At 43.9% G+C, this 22,066-nt stretch overlaps 1 protein-coding gene across 1 annotated transcript in view; it reads left to right on the top strand.

The window, feature by feature from the left end:
- The window catches only part of NUP93 (nucleoporin 93), a 102,664-nt gene that overhangs the window by 4,947 nt on the left and 75,651 nt on the right, over positions 1 to 22,066 (top strand). The window contains exon 2 of the mRNA XM_029925300.1: positions 13,554 to 13,746. Coding sequence (XP_029781160.1) covers positions 13,568 to 13,746 — 179 coding nt within the window. The 5' untranslated portion in view covers positions 13,554 to 13,567. The remainder of the gene's footprint in view (positions 1 to 13,553; positions 13,747 to 22,066) is intronic.

The raw sequence follows: 22,066 nt of genomic DNA, 5'->3' as shown, positions 1-22,066 counted from the left end.
AAGCTCTGTGGCTGCCAGCACAGAGCCCAGCACAAGGCTTGAACTCACAAACTTGAGATCATAACCTGAGCCAACACCAAGAGTCAGATGCTTAACCGACTGAGCCACCCAGGCACCCCCAAAGGTTTCTTTTTTAGAGAAGCTGTGCAAAATGCCCTAGCTAACGCAGTCCCGCTGTTCATCTCCTTGTTAACACTTATCAATACCTCGCAGCATTTGTCTGTTTGTTTATTTTAATTGTCTGTTTCCTAAGAGACACAAGAGTTTTGGGTCTGAGAACCTTGTCTAGTTTTTCCACAGCTCCACCCCCAGTGCCTTGAACAGATAGTACCAAGCATATGGGAGATGCTTAGTAAATGTTTGTTAAATGAAGGACGGGAAGATGGGGGTTTGACTTTGGTGGACCCAACAAGGTCAGCACAGGAATTTAAAAATAAGGAGTCCGGCTGGCTGCATCCAGGGACCCCAAGGAGGTCCCACAGGACCAGCCAAGAGGGTTCTTGTCTTTCCATCAGATAGAAATCAAACATGTTCCGAGAGCAAGTGAGAGCAGGGTTTATTGAAGACATAGAATGCAGATACAGAGCATCTGGGAGACTCAGAAAGGAAAGATGAGTGAGTGTCATCTATGCAGGGGGCGGGGGGCTGGGGTTTTTGTTGAGGATTGTGATCTGTTGTGTGTTTTAAGGCATCTGGGAACTGGTTAAAATGGACCAGTGTTTAGGTGTCCTCTATAAGTCACTTATGCCCTGGGGCTGGGGGATGTTGGTAAGTCGGTCGCCTGGAAAACATACATGATGGCCTCACCAGTCACTCCTTAGATGTTGTCTGTTGTGCTGGAAGACCCCAGAGAAATGGTTAACTCCAGAATCACTAAATCAAGAAATCATTCACAAGGAGGACGTGCATTATCTGTACTGTAAGGTGTGTGTAAGGTGGGGGCACAGGCCCTAGCAAGACTAAAGGTGGCAAAAAAGCAGTCTTTCATGGGTCCCTTCAGTTTCCCTGATCTCAGCTAGATACCCTTGGCAAAGTTTGTGGAAGTTTATTCTGTCATTCAGTGATTATGTTGGGGAACAGCTAGCTGCTGTTCGAGGACATTGTTAGAGTTTAGAAATAAGTAAAGCTACACAATGTCTTAAACTTTAGGGTTTTTGGAGGAGATTGGGAGTCTCGATACAAACAGACAGTATATAAAACAAGTAAAGGAGAGCGATGCCACACAAGCTAAGAGGTCTCGATGCAATGCTTGTCTCTACATGAAAACAACAGAACGACTACATACTGACAAAAAATAGCTCTGTGAGCGCTCCACAGTGAAATAAGGCAGCCGCAGGCGCCCTGTGGAGCACCCGAAGTGAGGACTCCCGCATGGAAGTCTGTTAGGCAGATAAATGAACGGAGTAGAAAAGATTAGGTGAGAGGAGGGTTTTGTGGGATGGATATTTCGGAAAACCATTTGGTAGATAGGCCTTGAATTGGTGTAAAACATAATAGCTAAGGATTATTGAGTGGTTACTATGTGGCCTAGGAAGAAGATGCAGCCCTTTTTCCGTTTCACAGATGGGGCCTAGCCAGAGTAATTAACTTGCCCAAAGGCACCTCACTGGAGGGTGGACTCGCTGGCTGGAGCTCAGGGGTCCAGTGGAAGGTGGGAACAATGACGTGAGCAAGGCCATAGAGCAGGGCGTGCGTAAGGATGGTCAGGGGCAGAGTACATGGGGGAACGGGTACATAGGGTCTCATCAAAAGCAGTGTCTCACCTGCATCCCCGTGAGTGGAAGGCGTTGAGGCTGTTGAGCAGGAGCAGCGGAGGAATGTGATGGTGGGAAGACTGAGGCAGCCACAGCAAGCAGAGTGATGGGGGACGGGCTCGAGGACGCATCCTAGTGTCTCTCAAGACCCTGGATTTCAAAGGATGGAAGCCCAGCCTCCTGTAGTGGTAAAGAAGATGGATGCAACAGTTAGACTAACCTCACTGTGGTGATGGATCATCTCCCAGTGCGGGCAGAAACACGTATGTTACCTTGTATATCTTGAACTTCCCCATTGTCAGGTATCAGTTATATCTGAATAAAGCTGGGGGGAGAAAGCAATAGAGGACACTACAAAAAGACAAGTACCTTTTGCTATCTAAATCTGTTAGGTAATGAGAGTTTGGATAGCAAATTTGAGGAGTGAAGGATACCTTGTCATCTGAGTCTTAAGTATTTGGTTTCCTGAGTTTTTGATAGGGAGGTTTGGGTAGTGAGAAATACCTATCTGCTTTCTCTCAAAAAATATATTTGCATCTCTTTGGTTTCTGAGTCTGGTGGGTGGAGAGTACCTGTGTATAAACCATCTGAGGTCATGCGCAGATGTAACAGAGAAGGGCGAGTTAAAACCCGAGGAGGGGGCGAAGCCAGGGGACGGATTGGAGGAGATGAGGAGGGCAGGTGGTGGGAGGAGTTGGGGGTGGATAACTGCCTTTTGAGATGTCTGGTGTGACTGTTATGTGCCTGAGTGGAAATGCGTAGGCAGTGCCTGGGAACTCTGGGCGGCAGTGTGAGTGCAAGGAGCAGAGTGGGAGTGTGGATTTGATAGTCGTTGCCATCAAGGATTCAGGGCCAGAGGTGGGACACACACTCCGAAGTAGGGAGTGTAGAGCAGGTGTTGGGGCACCGGGGTGGCGAGGTCCGTTAAGCGGTTAATTAAGCGTCTGACTTGAGCTTGCAGCTCGTGTGTTCGAGCCCTGCGTCTGGCTTTGTGCTGACAGCTCAGCGCCTTGAGCCTGTTTCAGATTCTGTTTCTCTCTCTCTCTCTCTGCCCCTCTCCTGCTTGCTCTTGCTCTCTTTCTCAAAAATGAACACTAAAAATTTTTTTAAATTAACAAGTTGTTTAAAGTTAGACAAAGTCACATATAGCTGTGGAAAAGAATTCAGACTGACAGTGGTATAAAATGGAAAATCCCAACTCTTCCCTTTGCTTTCTGTAGATAATGCTAAGTTAAGTTTCTTGCTATGCTAATGTTTCTTTTCTGTGAATTATCTGTGAACAGACCTTAAGTGTATAGCTGAGTAAATTTTTACGTATTTATCCGATCATGTGACCACCAACCACATTGAGATATGGAACCTTTACACCGTGAGCTGCCATAACAAAATACCATGGACTGGGTGGCTTAAATAGCTGACATTTATTTTGTCACAGTTCTGGAGGCTGGGCGTCTGAGATCAGCGTGCCAGGGTGGTCGGGACCTGGGGAGGCCCTGCTTCCCAGTGGTTAGGTGGCTGCCCTCTCGCTGTGTGCGCACGTGTTCTTTCCTGGTTGAATGCGGTGGAGGGTGGGTAGGAAGCGAGCTCCCTGGTGTCCCTTAGTGGGACACTAATCCCTTCATAAGGGCCCTATCTTCATGACCTCATCTGAGCCTAATTCCCTTCTAAAGTTCCCTTCTCCAGACACTGTCACATTGGGTCTTTGGGGCAGTGTCATAGGAATTTTGGAGGGGCACATTATAGTCCATAGCACCCAGAAAGTTTTGTTCTCCTTTCTGACCGGTTACCCCCGTGCCCCCACCCCAGAATACCCAGTGTTCTGATTCCTAGCACCATAGATTCGGTTTTTTCTGTTCTTAAAGTCTATATAAATGGAATCATGCAGTATGTGTTTTCTCTTTACACTAAATCTGGCTGCTTTAGTTAACCACTGTGTCGGCAGAATGTTTCCATATTCCATGTAGCTGAAGACGAGTCTTCTCTTCTGCTGTGTGGTATACCAGGGCATGAATACACCACCGTGAAGATCCCAAGTGAGACAGCTCTGTCTATACAATGGTTTTTAAATTATTTGGTGGTGGCGGAGGACTCAAACTTATTTTAGAATCTGATGAAAGCTGTAGTGCTTTTCTTATATTAAGGAAAATGGAATACATATATTTCCTTTGATGTTGGTGTCATGGCCTTCAGGACAATAAGCCTTCCTTGGTTTACGGCAGGGCTTCTCGGCCTCTGCGTTGTCAATATTTGAGCCATACAGTTCTTTGTTGTGGAGGCTGTGCTAGGCGTTGTGGTGTGTTTAGCACCACCCTCGGCCTCTACCCTCTAGATGTCAGTAGCATGTGGCCCCCTCTCTGAATTGTGACAACTAGAAATGTCTCTAGATTTTGCCAGTGACCTCTGGGGAGGCAAAATCGCCCTCAGTTGAGAAACACTGGTTTAGAGAGAAGAGCCTCTAGAGACAAAGACCTTTTATTTTGTATTTTTTTTTTTTATAATTTTTTAAATGTTTTATTTATTCTTAATACAGAAAGAGACAGATCACGAGAGGAGGTGGGGCAGAGAGAGAAGGAGACACAGAACCAGAAGCAGGCTCCAGGCTCTGAGCTAGCTGTCAGCACAGAGCCCGATGCGGGGCTTGAACCCACGAACATGAGATCTGACCTGAGCTGAAGTCGGAGGCCCAACCGACTGAGCCACCCAGGCGCCCTGACAAAGACCTTTTAGAGGCTGATTTGGTGATCTTTCCTAGCTTAGGCCAGTTGTAAGATGTGGCCAGTGTCGTGCTGGTGTCATTCATACAGTTCTGTGTAATTTCCATCACCACGAAAATGAGCTGCTCCTTCCAAGGACACATTAAATGCATTTAAAGACTGACTTAAGGGACACCTGGGTGGCTCAGTCGGTTAAGCATCCAATTTTGACTCAGGTCATAATCTCATGGTTCATGAGTTTGAGGCCTGCCTCGGGCTCTGTGGTGACTGCTCAGAGCTTGGAGCCTGCTTCGGATCCTTTGTCTCCCTCTCTCTCTGCCCCTCCCCTGCTTGTGTGCTTTCTCTCTCTCTCAAAAATAAACATTTTAAAAAGAACTGGCTTAAAATATTGTACATTTGTAGGAGCTGGCTCTTAGGTGTCACCTCAGCCAACCCTGTCACCTCAGTGTGATGAAACTGCAACCCAGAGAGGGGGAAGGGCCAGCCCCATGGTCAGAGGCTGATGCAGGGCAGAGCCAGGCTGCGGTGCACAGTTCTTCCAGTCCAGGCCCAGCTTTTGCTCTGCTGTTGCACTAGAGAGCCCACTGGACCACTGAGAGTTTATCAGAAACTTCCCTGCGTGGATACTTTACGCTTTTATATGATGCCAGCTTGCTCCTCTTTGCTCACTGGAGATGAAATAATAAAGTGGCATTTTATGTATCGGGAAAGCTGATACTATGCCTTCTTTACTGCAAACACTGAGTCACCCGGGCCAGTGCTAGTACTGAGTCACCCAGGTCTTTCATTTCTCCACTGTCTAGGGTAATTTATTTTAGTTCTTTGTTTTCTCCAGAAGTCTACCATCTGAGTAATGATTAGATCCGAGTCTCTTTTATACTTGGTCTCTTGGGACTAGAAAGAATTATCCAACAACAGATTTTTTTATCCTTTTCCTAAAGACATCTGAAACAATAGTATCTGTTAAGATGCAATTTTTCTCTTTGGTTGTTTTTGTAATTGACAGCTGACAGATAACAGCAAAAAGTGGAATGATACAGTCCTCTAACCATGGTTTACATTTTCAAAAGAAGAGAGCACAGCAGCATACCTCGGGTGAGGCTTTACTCCTTAATCTTTGGTGCTGGATATTGAACACATTTCTCTTTCATTTTAATCCTCTTAAGTCCAATTAATAAGAAGGTTTGAGGGCAAAATTTCTTCTCGAAATTAAATGCTAAATTTCTGTTGACTCACACCTTCATTGTGGAAACTTGGAGTTCTAGTAAAAACCGTATTTGATAGTGGGTAATATACGTTTAAAAATTATAACTATCAGAAGTTCTTACTGAATCATAATGAAGTTGTGCTTAAGTTATAATTTAGAATCAAATATTTACTAGAAGATTTTTTGAAGCAGAGATGTTTATAATTAAATGACAAAATGCTGCCAAATTGGCAACTTTGGAATAAAAGCTAAAATAACATTTTACAATGATGTAAATCAGTAGAGTTTATAAAATCCTTTCTGTGTATCATCAGCCCCTTGAAGTAGTTAGGGATTATCATCTCCTTTTTATAGATGAGGAAATTGAGAGGAAAGATTTGGATTTTATCCCAGGGGTAAATCGACCTACTTTAAGCTAGTAAGTGAACATTGTAGATTTAAACGAGGTAGTTCAGAGTCCAGTCTTCTGTTTACCCATTCTGTTTTAAATATGTATATATGTATTTTTACTTATTTTACTGTCACATTAAAACTTTTAAAAATAATTTGCAAAAAGGAAGAACATCGTTAGTTGTATAATTTGAAGAAAATAGGTGTAAATAGCACCAGTTATTTCCCCTGAAGTATACGAAAAATCAACCCCCCCCCCATCACCACAACGGCATCTGCGCAATACAGCAGTGCTAAAAGTGCATTTCTTAGATTCCAAGAACTTTGTAGTTGGAAGAGATAATATTTGGGTGTGTGGTAATATTAGAAGTTCACAGTGAGTACTTAGAAGTCATGCCTGAGCATATTGAGATTCTGCAGGGAAAATAGCTGGTGCCATTTCTCCCATGCAGTCAGTGCCCGAGAGAGATTCCTTTAAGATGGAAGGAGAGACAGATATCCTTGCTTTATCTTTTCATCTCTCTGTCACCCCTTTATGTTCCTTGGATAACCGGCTGTTTGGGTTGTGGTATAAGGGAAAAGGAACAGGTGCATGTTTGCTGTGTTGCGCTGTCCCTGGAAAGGCCAGGGAGTCCCTCTAGCTCTCTGTGTCAGGTCGAAGGAATACTCTCTGGGTAGATATCATCATTTGCAAAACAGATTTCTTCTCCCAAATCTGCTGTCTAAATAAACACCTTACACGGGGAAGGGGGATGACTGCAGGCCTGTTGTGTTAATCTTTACAAGGTGGTGGGCAAATAGCCAGTAGGCATTGAATCCAGATTTACTTACCGTCTCGCCCAGTTTGATGGAGGCAAAATAGGGGTTGGCAAACTATAACCTGTAGGCCTGAGAAGCTAAAAAGGGCTTTTACATCTTTAAATCGTTGGGACAAAAATCCGAAGGAGAATATTTTGTGACAAGGGAAAATTATATGGAATTTGTATTTGAGTGGCCACGATGAGAATTTTCTTGGCGCACAGCCGTGCTCACTTGTTTACCTATCATCCAGCTTCAGGCACAGTTGTGCAGGCGCAACTGGATGGCCCACATGGCCTAAAGTCATTTGCTGTCTGGCCCTTTACAGAGAAAGCTTGCTGCCCCTTGCCCTGCATGCCAGTCTCAAAGACCAGGATGGGTTTGTTAGAGAGGATGGGTTGCTATGAGGCTCTTTCGTGCTTCCCTTTGTTTCCTGTCAGCTTTGAGGGACTGAAGGTGCTCATTTTTGGAAATATATCCTGTAAGTATCATGGGCTATATCAAGAGAACTAGTGTGTCACAGCCACTTCTGAGATGACCCAGTGGTCTTTAACTCACTCAGTGGCTCCCCAGCTTGGGAGTCCATAAAGCCCTGGGAAAGTGAGAAGGCACATTTCTGCTTGTGGCTGGTGCTTTAGAAGAAAAGACACTAATGAACTAATAATTAATACAGGAAAACAGATGTGTAGACATTTTAATACAATAAGCATGAATACTGTAAGAAACTAAGAATCAGACCATCTGCAAAATCCTGAAGGGGCCACTCTGAGAATACTGATTTAAAATGGTCTGGAAATGTTGAGCAGTTTGAATATTTAATTATCCATTTGGAAGGGGAAAAATACCCTTCGTGTGTTTTCTTCACTATCACACTACTCTGCTTCTCCACCACAGCACTTCACTTTGACACCCAGTGTGTGGGTTTTCCACACACCAGGCAATTTTCAGATTGCCTGCGCACCAGCTGGCCAGTCCAGTTTAACTCACTTCCGGCGCTGTGTACCTGGAGATCGCGGCGGTCCCCGTCGGTTAAGGGTTCAGTCCCCAAAACCGTGTGTCACCCCCACCCCCTTTCAGAAGCCGATCTCAAGGCCAGGTTGTTACGTGTGCCTCCGACCTCCAGGCTCTAGACCTGAGGTTCCCACAACCCTCTCCTCGGGTTTGATTAATTTGCTAGAGGGGCTCACAGAGCTCAGAGAAGCATTTACTTAGGTTCACCAGTTTATTGTCAAGGATACAGATGAACACCCTGCCAGGTGCTTAGGGTGGGTCTGGAAGGACATGGCAGGTCCTTCTGTCAGGAGCTTCTGTCCCTGTGGAACTGGCACGCGCCACCCTCCCAGCATGTGGTCACCAACCCGGAAGGTCATCCTTACCTCATTGTCAGAGAGTTTTTGTAGAACTTGAGCTGTGGTCCCCTTTCCCTTTCCCAGAGGTTGGTGGCTGGGGCTGAGCGTTCCAGCCCTCTAATCACTTGGTCTTTCTGGTGACTGGCCCCATCCTCAAGTAGCCTCCTTAACGGAAGCTCAGCGTGCTCAAGTGGAGCTCCTGTATGCTACGAAAGACTCCCAATCTCAGGATATTCCAAGGGTTTTAGGAGCTTTGTGCCAGGAACTGAGACAAAGACCAAATAAATTTTTTATTACACTACACTACTCTTTTCTGGCTTGATTAAATATTTAACATGATTATATTGAGAATGTAAAAATCACCATATTTTTCATAAATAAGACACATCTTAGTAGCAAGTGAACTGAAATTATTTGATGTATTTTTGCTCTGCCTTTTTATTTAGTTCAGTTCATCCTATAAGCAGTTTGGGGATTTTTTTTTCCCCTTCTCATTTAAGGATGTGTATGTGCCCAGAAGGGGGCAGTTTTGGGGCAGTGAATGATAGGTGAGTGCTGACTAATTTTAAGGAAATGGAAATCTGCTCAGCCCTCGATTTCAGCTGTAGGCAAGAGCTGTCTCTAAAGCCGTGGGCTTTAATTTTTCCTCTGGTTAATTTTCTCAGCATCCTCTAGGTGTGGTAAAGAGATCTGGATCACAGGAACGTCACACTAAGAGCATTCTTCTAATGTAGGGGGGTGTCCTAGTGTAGCCTCTGAAAAACCTTGGGTTATTGGCTTTCACTTTAGGAGTAAACTTTCTTACTGAAGTGTGGTAGATACACAGTCCGAAAAGTACGCAAATCATGAGTCTGGCTCAGTGACTTTTCTCAAAGTGAACGCACGGTTAAGCAGCGCTCAGCTTTAAAAGATCCAGAAAATCACCAGCTTCTCAGAAGCCTCCCTTCTGTCACCCTGCCGGCCCTCCCCCAACCCCCCCGCAAGAGTAACCAGTCTTGCTTTCTAAAAGCAGTGATAAGGTTGCTTTTCATTTCAAAGCTTTTGGTTGTCCTGGTGTTTGAGGAGGTCTGTGGAGGTTCAGTAGGACTTCTGCTACGTGGCATGGGAGAGGTTTGATGCTCAGGGCCCTGGTATCCTGCCATGCTCTCTGAAGCACCTGTTAGTGTTTCCAAAGGCCTCTCATAATCAGACTCTGTCATTGCCGACAAAGGAGCCCTGGTGCTGTGGCTTTGTCCTTGCTGGCCTTTTCCCATCCAGCCCCAGTTTTGCTGCCTTGACTCTTCGACATTCCACTTCCGTGGGTCTTCCATGTGGCTTTTCCTGGCTCCCTCCTCCATACCTCACCAAGGATGCAGCTGGCATCCAGCCTCTGCACGTGTCTTGGCCAGATTTTCCAACATAAAGCTTGGACTCCATCCCTTCCTCCCCAAATTCTCTTGGACAAGGCTAGTAGGGTTATTTTCATGATCAGTGTTTAGTATCTTGAGTCAAAACTGATATTTGGTTGGTTTAACCCACATATTTTATGGCTGAATTGATATGTATTTTTTGGAAGAGATAAAAGTTTCCTTATATTTATGATATTAATTGTAAATTAAAAATTTTTAATGAAATGGGATGGGACGGTGACTACATCGCAGTATAGATTTGGAAGCCCTAATAACTTTTTTATAAATTAATATTCACTGGTTGAGTTATAATGCAGGATAGATCCAGTTTTTCCCAAATATGGTATTAAATATATAGGTCTCTTCTCTCAGACAGATATGGAACAAGCTTATTTACTATTCTGCCATCGTATAATGGAATTGTTTCTGTATATTTATTCTTTTGGTTTGGAATTCTGTTCACCTGAAAACTGAGCTGTTTCTTCTAAAATTCCACTGATTTTTGTCTGGGTATTTAGAGGGAAAGTACTAGTCTGGACCACGTGTGATCTGAATTCATGCCATTTCTACTGTCACTGCCTTATGCTGTGCTGCCTCAGAAATGTTAAGTATCAGTTGGTCGTCGGAAGGGAATGTTTTGCTCTGGTCTTGGCTTGCCAGTGGGTGCTGATTTGGCAGGAGAGTGCAGGAAGCCTTCAAGAAGAACAGACTCTCCACAAATGGGAGAATAAAACTGTTCATTCAACAAATGAGCACCTACTATGTGCCAGGTGCTGTTCTGGAAGCTTGGGATACATTAGTGAACAACACACACTGAATCCCTGTCCTTGTGCAGCTTATGTTCTAGCAGGGGCGACAGACAGTGAGATGGGGGAGCCTGAAAGGTCAGGTGACATTTTAGCTGAAACAGAGAGACAGGGAGTCAGTCAGGAGCGTGTCTGGGAGAGGAGCATTCCAGATAGAGGAAATGGAGGGGACAAAAGCTCTAGGGCAGGCATGTGCCTGACCCGGTGTGGGAGTAGCACAGAGGCCCCAGGGGGTCTGGAGCCCAGGGAAGGAAAGGGGGACGGGCCTGGAGATGAGTCTGGGAGGTAAGAGGAAGTGAGGCTGCTTCCATAGGGCTTCACTTTGTACAAAAGGTTTAAGCAGAGGAACGATGTGGCCTGACTTTGAAAGGATCAACTAGATTGTAGGAGGCAAGGGCTGAAGCAGGGGGGCTGGGGAATGGGGGAGTGACTTGAATGGGTGGAGGTAGTGGGAAGAGATAGATTCTGGGTGCATTTTACAGGTAGATTTGAAAGGCTGTGTTGGCCTGGATGAGTCACGGAGGCCTTCAAGGATTTGGGCCCAAGCGAGTCATGGTGGCTCCATACAGGGAAGGCCACGGAGCAGGTTTTGTAGATGGAAGATTAGAGCTCAGCTTTGGGCATATTAAGTTTAAGATAGTGATTAAAGATTCAGCTTTTATTTTACCATGATCAAATAATTCTATTAACATTTAAGAATCTTATTTGTTGGACCATATTAAAGTAAAATCTTTTATTTTGCATTTTTTACACTCAGATCCATCACTCTGAGTCTTTGTATGGGCACGTCATTTGAGAAGTTGAGCATTTCCTTTGTCTGAATTTGTCTGACATGTATGCGAAGTGTTAGATGGATTTTTCCTGTTTGTCCTTTTTTAAAATTCATTTCTTTTTTAATGTTTACTCATTTTCTGAGAGAGCACACGCGCATGCACACGCAAGTACGGGAAGGGCAGAGATAAGGAGACACAGAATGGGAAGCAGGCTCCAGGCTCTGGGCTATCAGCACAGAGCCCGACGACGTGGGGCTTGAACTCACAAACTGTGAGATCATGACCTGAGCCGAAGTAGGACACTTAACCAACTGAGCCACTCAGACACCCCTTTTCTTTCTGTTTTAAGCTTAGAAAAGTTTGTTTCATTCAGTTCTTTACTAAAGAAGTTACAAGATTTTCCTTATGAAAGAAAAATATCTCCAAGTATTTCCTACTCCTTGGCTCTGTTAGACGAATTATTTTTATCTTAGAGTAAAAAAGGGTAGGGGAGAAGTGGCAGCATATTACTTTTCTTTCCCCTTTCTGGTGAGCTACCGTGTTTCTGCTAGTTAGTAGAATGTCATTGACCCTATTGGTTTCTGAGGAAAAACATTTCTCTATCAGTCAAGAGCCATTGTTTAAAAATACTCATTTCAGGGGAACCCAGGTGGCTCAGTCGATTAAGTGTCTTGACCCTTGATTTCGGCTCAGGTCATGATCTCATGATATGTGAGACTGAGCCCCACCACGGGCTCTGTGCTAGCAGTGTGGAGTCTGCTTGGGATTCTCTCTCCCTCTCTCTGTCCCTCCTTCTCTCTCAAGATAAGTAAATACATATATCTTAAAAATATGCTTGTTTCTTCAGTCTCCAAGAATACCTTCCTTGTTCTGTCATCCCCATTTTCCGACAGGTGGAGATGGCCAGTTACAGCCTCGTTGCATTGGGTGAAAACAAAGCGATGATTATCTAGAAGCTTCAGGAAAAAGAGCTAGTATATATATGACTTTTTGTCTAAAGATAAAGAATACCAAAGTGTTTCTGTGTTTACCTCATCTGAGCTATTTTTGTTTTAACCTTGTGCCTTTGCCTGTAAATTTAATGTCCACTTAAAAAAAAAATCCTCATTCTCCTCCTGTGGATTTATGGTGATAACCATGCCCTTATAACATTAACCTGGGCATCCTAGCTGAGATATAATTATATGTTACATTACCATTGTAACGACCATTCTAGACCAGTGGTATTTCAAAGGTACAGTGGAAGCCATGGGTTTAAAACAAAGAAGAAAAGTATGATTAACAAGAGCTACTATTTTAAAAAATTTTTTAAATAAGTAATTTTGTCGATCTTTTAGCAATGTGAGTTTTTTTTTTTTAATGATAGTGATACTGTTTATATTCTGTTGATTTTAAGTAGTGGTAGGAGTTAACAAACATGCTCTTGTTCAAGAATCTTGTGAAAGGAATGTACAGTAAGTATAAGATTCATAAAGGTGTAATATCTATTAAGTAGTGACACTGTTCAGAGGACTTTTTCCTCTGTCAACTGTTGGATAAACAGGTGGTCTTGTTAATAATATTTGTGATTTAGAAGACAGCTGCTTTTATATTAACACAATTGTTAGTAACAGTAGCATTTCTAGAAGTCGTAGGTATTGTAACAATTGAGTTTAATACCGTGAATGTCATCTATAACCAGCAGACATGGATCTCTGCTCTCAGTGACCTTGTAAGTGAAAAGAATGGCTGAGTGGACTCTTGAACATGAATTTTAAAAGACTGTCTTTAGGTTAGCGAAGGAGCAGGGGTGTGAGAATGAGACCTGTGTTCTTGTGCCCGTCCAGCCGCACTGCAGCCCACAGTGCTCTGGGCACCTAACTGAGCTCTGTGTGGACTGGCCTTGCTTCTCCTGTTGACTCAGGAGCTCGCAGAGTTGTTGGGAACTGTATGACATAAGGGCCCCTTAAATTGCCTGCCGTCTGTGATGGTGGGGTTTTCTAAGGTGGAATAGGAGGTGCCAGGGTGACTATTTTTTAGCCTTCCCGGAGCTGGCCCCCGAGCCTTCTATTTCCTTGTTGGCTTTGAGTCTGGAGAAGGAGGCAGGAATTCTGGTCTGTCGCTTGATATCTTTGTGTTTGTTCTGGTGGCAGAAGTCAATCTTGGGGTTGTCAATATGCACAGAAATGATCTATTTCTTCACAGTCTGACTCATTTTCTCTGTCAGGCCTGTTCTTGGGCTCTGTTCAGGAACAAATCCTGCTTGCTGATGAGCTGTCTCCTTGTCTGTTTACAGAAGGTCCTCGTGTTCCGTTTAGCTTGTAACAGACTCGGGCAGCATTCGAAGCCTGGCTTCCCCTTGACTTTGGTCTCTTCCTTTTCCTCCCCCGTCCAGGATCTGCATCTCCGATGGACACCGAGGGCTTCGGTGAGCTCCTGCAGCAGGCCGAACAGCTTGCTGCAGAGACTGAGGGCCTCTCAGAGCTCCCCCACGTGGAGCGGAACCTCCAGGAGATCCAGCAGGCGGGTGAGCGCCTGCGCTCCCGCACTCTCACGCGCACGTCCCAGGAGACGGCAGACGTCAAGGCGTGAGTACTGGTGGGGAGGCAGCCCTGCTGCTGGGTGGCTCAGGGGCAGGGTCCCAGGGTTTGCTTCCTTGCGTTAGGGCACAGTTTGTAAAGGACAGACACAAGCCAGATTCTTGGGAATTCAGAGAGGTTTTGTAAACAGCGCAGCAGCCTTGCTCTGTCTCCCTGGCCCCGGCTTTCAGCCTGTCTGCCTGACCGAGCTGTGCTCCCGTATCACAGGCAGAGGTGGTTAGGATGGGGAAAGGCGAGGAGTTTCATCACACAGAAACCAGTTAGAGTAGTTCTTGACTGAGTTTGCTGACCGCAGGGTCCTAAACGGCTCCCGTGGCTGTATTAGTAAATGCAGTTACACAGGTAAGTGTTACCTTCAAAGCCAGGGAGCACTCCGGGATGAGCAAACTTTTTAAGAGCACTCAGAAGGGATTGATGAGCTGTCAGTGACAAAAGGCCATTGAGGTGAGAGGTGACTCTTTCTGGTCATTGTTGTCAACCTGGACAGCTGCTTCTGCAAGGCCTCCGGCGTGCAGCGCCTGCCAGTTGCCCACAGAACAGGGAAGGGGGCGGGCCCAAGAGCACACCTGAGCAAAGTACGGACCGGCCAGTGTCTCCTGCTGCCACACTGCAGCCACCAGGCTGTTGATGGCACAGCCAGGAGTTGGGGGCCCCGCCTGCCAGGCCTGGGCCACCTCTGGGGCTACAGCTGTGAATTCCATGTGGTTTTTGCCCTCAAGAAGCTTGTAATTTTAGGAGATGGGGGGAATAAAAACTTTGCTGTTTTCCGTAAGAAATGTGATTTACTGATTACTTACTGTGCGTCAGAAACTCAGCTAGACTTAAGATTTTACTTAATCCTCACACGTATATTAGGGCTGTTGTCCCCTCATCACAGTTGAGCAGCGGAGGCTCAGAGAGGGCAAGTGACTGTCAGGTCACACAGCTGGGGAGTGTTGAGCCAGGATTCAAACCGGGGGACTCCAGAGGCCTGATGGAAGGGCCATGGGAGGGTGGAGGGGAGATGTTCCTTGTGACCTTGGTGGGTCTGGAAAACCAGTGAGATTTTGTGTGGGAGATGTGGGAAGTTGTTAATCGTTTGCTCAGTCTTCGTTGTTTGAACTCTAGTTGCCAACTAAGTGCTGATGTTGCCATGAGGATGCTGTTCAGGGTTTGTAATAAATGTCACAAGAGTGAGTATAAGGGCCACATCCTTGTTGCAGCAAATCTTGAAAGCTGAATGCTTTGGCTGCTCTGCTGAGTTAGTGAGGATGTTGTGGAAATTCTGTAGGTCTCCCCAGAATTTTATTTTTAAAATACTAGTTAGTTTTGATTCTGTTGGTATTAGTAGAGGCAAATCAGGAGAACTCTGGCAGGGATTTTTTTTTTTTTTTAAACTATCCAGCCAGTTGCTCCACTGTGCTGTTTCCCAGCACCCCCGCCAGCCTTCAGACAGATCTGCTTGCTTGCCCTCCGTGCAGGCTCCCTCCTGTCGCTGCTGGCCGCATGCATCACCCTCGGTCTTGAGCGCAGGCTCTGTGCTTGTGTGCAGGGATGCTGCGGGAAGAGACCGCGATGCCAGCTGAGTTGCTATAGTTATAATTTAATTGCATCAGCTTTACAGCCTATTAAGAGCAAAAAGGGAAAATGTTTTCTTGGTAACAATTATCAGTCATGCTCTCTTTCTTGTAAATTTCCATTCTTCCTCATCTCTTTCTACCTTAAGTTCATTATTTTAGGGGGGAGGAAGTTGGAACATTGAAAGAATGGGTATAGGCTGGGGCAGGTGCTTAAAAAGAAACCGAAGGGCTGATCACTGTATTTTTCCACCTTGATAGGCAGACATAAAGTGTGAGGTGAATATTTTAGCACAGGGTGAAGGCAGAGAAGAGAACCGAGGAGGAAACATTTTCTTACATGAAATAAATTTTGAAAGGAAATGTGTCTTTAAGATTTTAGTTAGATTGTAGATGTAAGATTGAATTGTTCTGTGCTGAATTCATTTGTTTAAATATATTTTGTTGGATTTTTCATTTTAGGGAACAGATTTGAAGGCTTTTTTGCATGTGTGTTTGATATTTTTAAATTGTTAAATTTCTTCACACATAAAGAATATGCATAACATACATAAAGGTGCAAATCAGGGGTTGTCAGCCTGTGATCCACGAGCCAGATCCAGCCCGCTGCCTGTTAGAGTCTTACTGGAACATGGCCACACTTATTTATGTATTGTCTGTGCTGCTTTTGTGCTACCGTAGCAGAGTTGAGTGGTTATGACAGAGACCGTATGGCCTGCAGAGCCTGAAATATTTACTGTCTGCCTTTTACAGGGGAAGTTTGCTGACTCCTCGTGTAAATAATAATAAAACGAATTGCACATTGCACGGCGAAGACATAGAATATCATCAGGAGTGTGAAGCCCTCCCTGGGTACCCATTTTCAATTGCATCCCCACTCTTTTCCCATCAGAGATGCCTCATTGGATTTTTCCAGTCAGATTCAGAAAGCCAAACAACTTAGAGTTGTACAAAGAGAAAGCCAGCAATCATTCTCTGTCCTTAACTTTATCCCCAGCGTCACCAGTGTTATTAATTGGCTTGTTCTTTCACCCTTCTCTCCATGTTCGTGCAAAGCATGTATGAACATTTATGTGCCCAGGGTTTTACAGTAACTTCTAAATTCACTTGAGGTAATCCTACTTACTAAGCAACCTTTGTGAGCACTTGCTCTTTGTCAGGCATTGTGCCAGCCACTTTACATGTGTTATATAATTTCTTCTTAAAATAACCCTGTGAAATAAGTGTTTATGATCTCTGTTTTATAATTGAGAAACGTCAGATAGCAAGCGACCAAGCCAGAATTGAAATCCAGCTTGGTCAGTAAGAATCTCTCCCATTCCTATGGCACTTTTCAGTTCCTGAAGAATTGTCATAGGCGTTCTCCTGACTGGTTGTCACAAGCCTGAGAGGTGAGAGAGGCAGGGATTTTTCCCTCAAGATTTAACAGAGGAAGAAAATAAAGTTTGGAAACCTGACGTGTCTAAGATTTTCAGGCAGTAAGTGACAGGTAGAACTTGAACCCAGGCCTCCTGACTGTTTCTGTTGCCCGTGTGCTCCGAGAACACCTTTTGTCCTCCTCCTCTTCTGGGACTAGAGCGTTTGACTCCAGCCTCTGTGGCTGTTAGCGCAGGAGAAACCGCCTGGTTTGCGGACATTGGGGCAGGTAGAAGGCTGGGAGCCCTTGGATTTTTCTACCCTTACTAGCTGGAAGTTTCTTTGTAAAGCCTTTATTTGTAAAGCTGTCTGTTACCCTAGATTCCCTGCCCTTTTCTTCATTTCTCAGTCCTGCTTTTCCCCATCAAGGCTTCCACCTGTGACCAGACAGTTCCTGGGGGCGCCCCCCGTCCCCCACTCAGATGACCTTTCTCTTCGGACTACTCTAATCGCTAGGCTTTTCATTTCAAGGCTCCCAATCCTTGTACACCTTAAGATGGCCTGGGCGTTGGGCACATTCCCACATACCACTGGTGGAGATATGGCACCTGTGGGACAGAATTTGGCAGTATCTAGCACACTTACCCTTGACCCAGCAGTCCCTCTTCCAGGGGTCCATCCCAAAGACGGACTGGCAAAAGTATGGGAGATGCATACCCAACATTATTCACTGTGGCATGATTTGTAACAGCAAACATTGGAGACGACTCAAGCATCCCTCCGCGGGAAACTGCTTGGATAGATGTGGTACATCTTTGTAATGGAGTACTTTTCAGTAGTGTAGAAGAACGGGAATGCACACAACCACTTTGGGAGATATTGTCAAGTAAAATAGAAAATAAGGTGGAGGAATACGTATAGTACTCTTATTTAAGAAAGCAGATAAAAGACACCCAGTGTTTACAGGTCGGAAGACCTAATATTACTAAGATGTTAATACTTCCCAAATTGATCTGCAGATTCAGTGTGGTCCTTATCAAAATTCCAGCTGACTTCTTTGCAGAAATTGGCAAGTTGATGCTAAAACCCATGTGGAAATATAAGAGACCTAGAGTGGCCAGAACAATTTTTAAAAGGCAGAAGAAAGTTGGAAGGCTTATAGTTCCAATTTCATAACTTCAGACAAAACTACCATAATTGACACCATGTGGTACTGGCGTCAGGATAGACAATTGAATAGAATTATGAGTCCAGAAATAAACTCATGTGTCTCTGATCAGCCGATTTTCAGCAAGAGTGCCAAGAGCATTCAGTGTTTTTTCAACAAATAATGCTGGGACTGGGTATCTATATGTGAAAGAATGAAGTGGGACACCTTACCTCTAAATGGAGTACAGACCAAGTGTAAGAGCTCACGCTTAAAAACTCCTAGAAGGAAACATTGATCTAAATCTTTTCGACCTTAGGTTATGCAGAACCTTGTTAGATAGAAACCAAAAGCATAAGTGACTGAGTAAAAAATAGATAAATTGAACTTCATCAAAATTAAAAAAGTTTTGTACTTTAAATGACACAATTAAGAAAGAGAATAGCCCACAGAATGGGAGAAAATTTCTGCAAATTATCTGACAAGGGACTTGTATCCAGAATATCATAAAAAACTTATAACACAATGAAAACAACCCAATTTAAAAATGAACACAAGATCTAAATAGTTGTATCTCCGAAGACGATGTCCAGTCATCAAGCAAACGAAGACACATTCAGCATCGCCAGCCATCAGGGAAATGTAAATCAAAACCACAACACGCCAATTCACATACACATTAGGATGGCTGTAATCAAAAGACAGGCCATAGTAAGTGCTGAGGGTGTGGAGAAAATTGAAACTGCCCTATACTGTTGGTGGGATGATTAGTGCCCAGTAGAGGTGGTGAGGTATGCACTTTGGACTCATTAGTTTACATCTGAAATTTGTGCTCACTGCTTCTCGGAATTTGCTAACCTGGTGGGGGGCAGTGCTTCCAATGTCAGCAAGGCTCCAGGCGTGAAAGCATTAGATACAGAAAATAAAAAGGCATGATTAATACAAAAAGTAAGTAAACAAAAGGTTACTTACAGTAAAGGGAGGATATAAAGTAGAGAAAGCATGGACTTTTTTAAAAATAAATTTGACTTTGGAATTGTGTAAATAGTTTACATTGTTATAAAACAAAATTAAATTTCAGGGCGCCTGGGTGGCTCAGTCGGTTAAGCCTCCGACTTCAGCTCAGGTCAGATCTCACATTCGTGGGTTTGAGTCCCGCATCAGGCTCTGTGCTGACAGCTAGCTCAGAGCCTGGAGCCTGCTTCTGGTTCTGTGTCTCCTTCTCTCTCTGCCCCTCCCCCTCTCATGCTCTGTCTCTCTCTGTATCAAATAAAACATTAAAAAAAAATTAAATTTCAAAAAAGGAATTCCTATAAAAGGAAAATAAATGCTTAATCCAGTCAGTGATATAACCACACATAGAGGAACCGTTCCAAGTGGTATCATAATCTGTCTTCAGTCATCATGTCAGAGGTGCTGTTACTGCTGTTGTGGGACTATCGCGTTTACAGTATACGGTAAAGCAAATAAGAAATTAGGGTGGTGATGCTGAGAATTAGAACTTTTGGTGTAGGAGATGCAGATAGAAAATCTGTGAGGTCAACTCCAAACCTTGTGTTTCAAATTTTGAATTGGAAGTATCAGTAGAAACTGACGGTGTAATCTGCCTTAAGAAAATTGAAACAGAAGTAAAAACTTCATGTCTAGCCCTGCTTTCCATAAGGCCTAGAAACAGTGTAGCAGTGAGCAGTCCGAGTGCCTCAGTAGTACCTTTGAAATCCTTTTGTTGTTGTTGTTTATTTATTTATTTTGAGAGAGAGCATGAGCCAGGAAGGGGCAGAGAGACAGGAGAGGGAGAATCCCAAGCAGGCTCCACACGGTCAGTGCCCAGAGCCCAACTTGGCACTCAAACGCACGAAACTGTGAGATCATGATCTGAGCTGAAGTCAGGAGTGGGACGCATAACTGACTGAGCCACCCAGGGCCCCTAAAATCCATTTTTTAATAAAAGCAACTGGGGTTCTTTGGAGAGTTAGCTGACGCCAGGTCTGGGGCAGATCTGTATCAGATGAACATGAAACATCTTGCTGTATCACATAGTAGGGAGGTTATGAAGGTCTACCTGAGTCATGTCAAAAGAACTCAGAAACCATCTTCAGAAGGTTTCTACTGGCTGAAGAAGAGATGATCTGAGCATCATAAAGATAGTAACCGCAATGGATGGAAATACATCAGTAAGTGTTTACTGTATTTCAGTTCGTCTGTTTATGAATGTTTAAATTCATGAGTTCATAATGATACTAAAACAAAACTCATCAGTCACTTTGAGGGTGCTGGAGAATGATCTCATTCAGAGTAACTATAGTGGATGAAGAGAGTTGCTCTGAAAGGAAATATCCTAGCTAATAAGAATAGAATACCACCATTTTGCAGCCCCTTGGGAATTAATGACTCTCTGCAGTGATCATCAGTATCTGCTAACCTTGCAAAAGAAATAACCAGATATTACAGACTTTTTGATGCAAGTCTCAAGTAATCTAACCAAAACAAAAAAACAAACAAAAAAACAAAACAAAAAAAAGGCCACCTGAATCCAATCAGACCTTCAGAGCTTACTTTTCAAAAAAAATTTTTTTTATAGTTTACTTATTTTTGAGACAGAGTGAGACAGAGCATGAGTTGAGGAGGGGCAGAGAGAGGGAGACACAGAATATGAAACAGGCTCCAGGCTCTGAGCTGTCAGCACAGAACCCAATGCGGGGCTGGAACCCATGAACTGTGAGATCATGACCTGAGCTGAAGTTGGCCGCTTAACCAACTGAGCCCCCCAGGCGTCCCAAGCTTACTTTCAGTTAAAGGGAAATACAGAGGCTGGAGGAACATGTTAAATGACATTTGTGGGATGCAGTCAGTAAAACCTGTTATGTGAGAAACTACACCCTTGCTACTTTTAGTGTAGTCCCATCACCATCAGCTGCAAGCATTTTAGAAATGGAGAGTCTCAGGCTCCCTCATGGATCTGCTGAATCCAAGTCTACATTTTTTTTTTTTTAGTGTTTATTTATTTTTGAGAGACAGACAGAATGTGAGCAGGGGAAGGGAAGAAAAAGAAGGAGACACAGAATCTGAAGCAGGCACCAGGCTCTGAGCTGTCAGCACAGAGCCCGACACGGGGCTTGAACTCACAAATCGCAAGATTATGACCTGAGACGAGTTGGCTGCTTAAACAACTGAACCACCCAGGTGCCCCCAGAGTCTACATTTTAATATGTTTTGCAGGTGATTTACATGTGCAGTTCAAGTCTGAGTAGTACTTCTTTACAGGACAAATAATCCAGTCTCCAATAAAGAAATTGTAAGAAAAAAAAAGAGATGGAGGAGCAACCTATAAATTAAAAATGATTTAGGAGGTGTATCATCATTCATAAGCAGAGATCTTATTTGTATCTCGTTCAAACAAACCCCACAAAATTTTAAATTATTAAATAATTGAGGAAATATTTTAGATCTACTTCAAAATAATCTGGGTGGTAGAGAGAGGAAAGTATGTAGGGATGCAGTTAAAACAGGGTTGGCTATGACATGTTAATTGTTGAAGCTGGATAATCTGTACAAGGAAGTTTACTATTTTAATTTTGTATTTAAAGGTGTTTTTCTATAACAAGATATTAAAATTTTTTTCAATGTTTATTTCTTTATTTTTTAAATAGTTTATTGTCAAATTGGTTTTCATACAACACCCAGTGCTCTTCCCCATAAATGCCCTTCTCCATCACCACCACCTCTTTCCCCCCACCCCCTTCCCCTTCAACCCGAAGTTTGTTTTCAGTATTCAATAGTCTCTCAGGTTTTGTGTCCCTCTCTCTCCCCCTGGTCCTCCAATAGGTTTCTCCTGTTCTCCTGTTAGACCTATGAGTGCAAACATGGTATCTGTCCTCTGCCTGACTTATTTCACTTAGCATGACACCCTCAAGGTCCATCCACTTTCCTACAAATGACCAGATTTCATTCTTTCTCATTGCCATGTAATACTCCATTGTATATATATACCATATTTTCTTGATCCACTCATCAGGTGATGGACATTTAGGCTTTTTCCATGTTTTGGCTATTGTGGACAGTGTTGCTATGAACGTTGGGGTACATGTGCTCCTATGCATCAGCACTTCTGTATCCCTTGGATAAATCCCTAGCAGTGCTATTGCTGGGTCATAAGGGAGTTCTATGGATAGTTTTTTGAGGACCCTCCACACTGTTTTCCAGAGCGGCTGCACCAGTTTACATTGCCACCAACAGTGTAGGAGGGTGC

This window comes from Suricata suricatta, chromosome 16, assembly GCF_006229205.1.
Source record: "Suricata suricatta isolate VVHF042 chromosome 16, meerkat_22Aug2017_6uvM2_HiC, whole genome shotgun sequence".
In the NCBI taxonomy this organism is placed as follows: domain Eukaryota; kingdom Metazoa; phylum Chordata; class Mammalia; order Carnivora; family Herpestidae; genus Suricata; species Suricata suricatta.
This window is presented reverse-complemented; position numbering and strand designations above follow the sequence as displayed.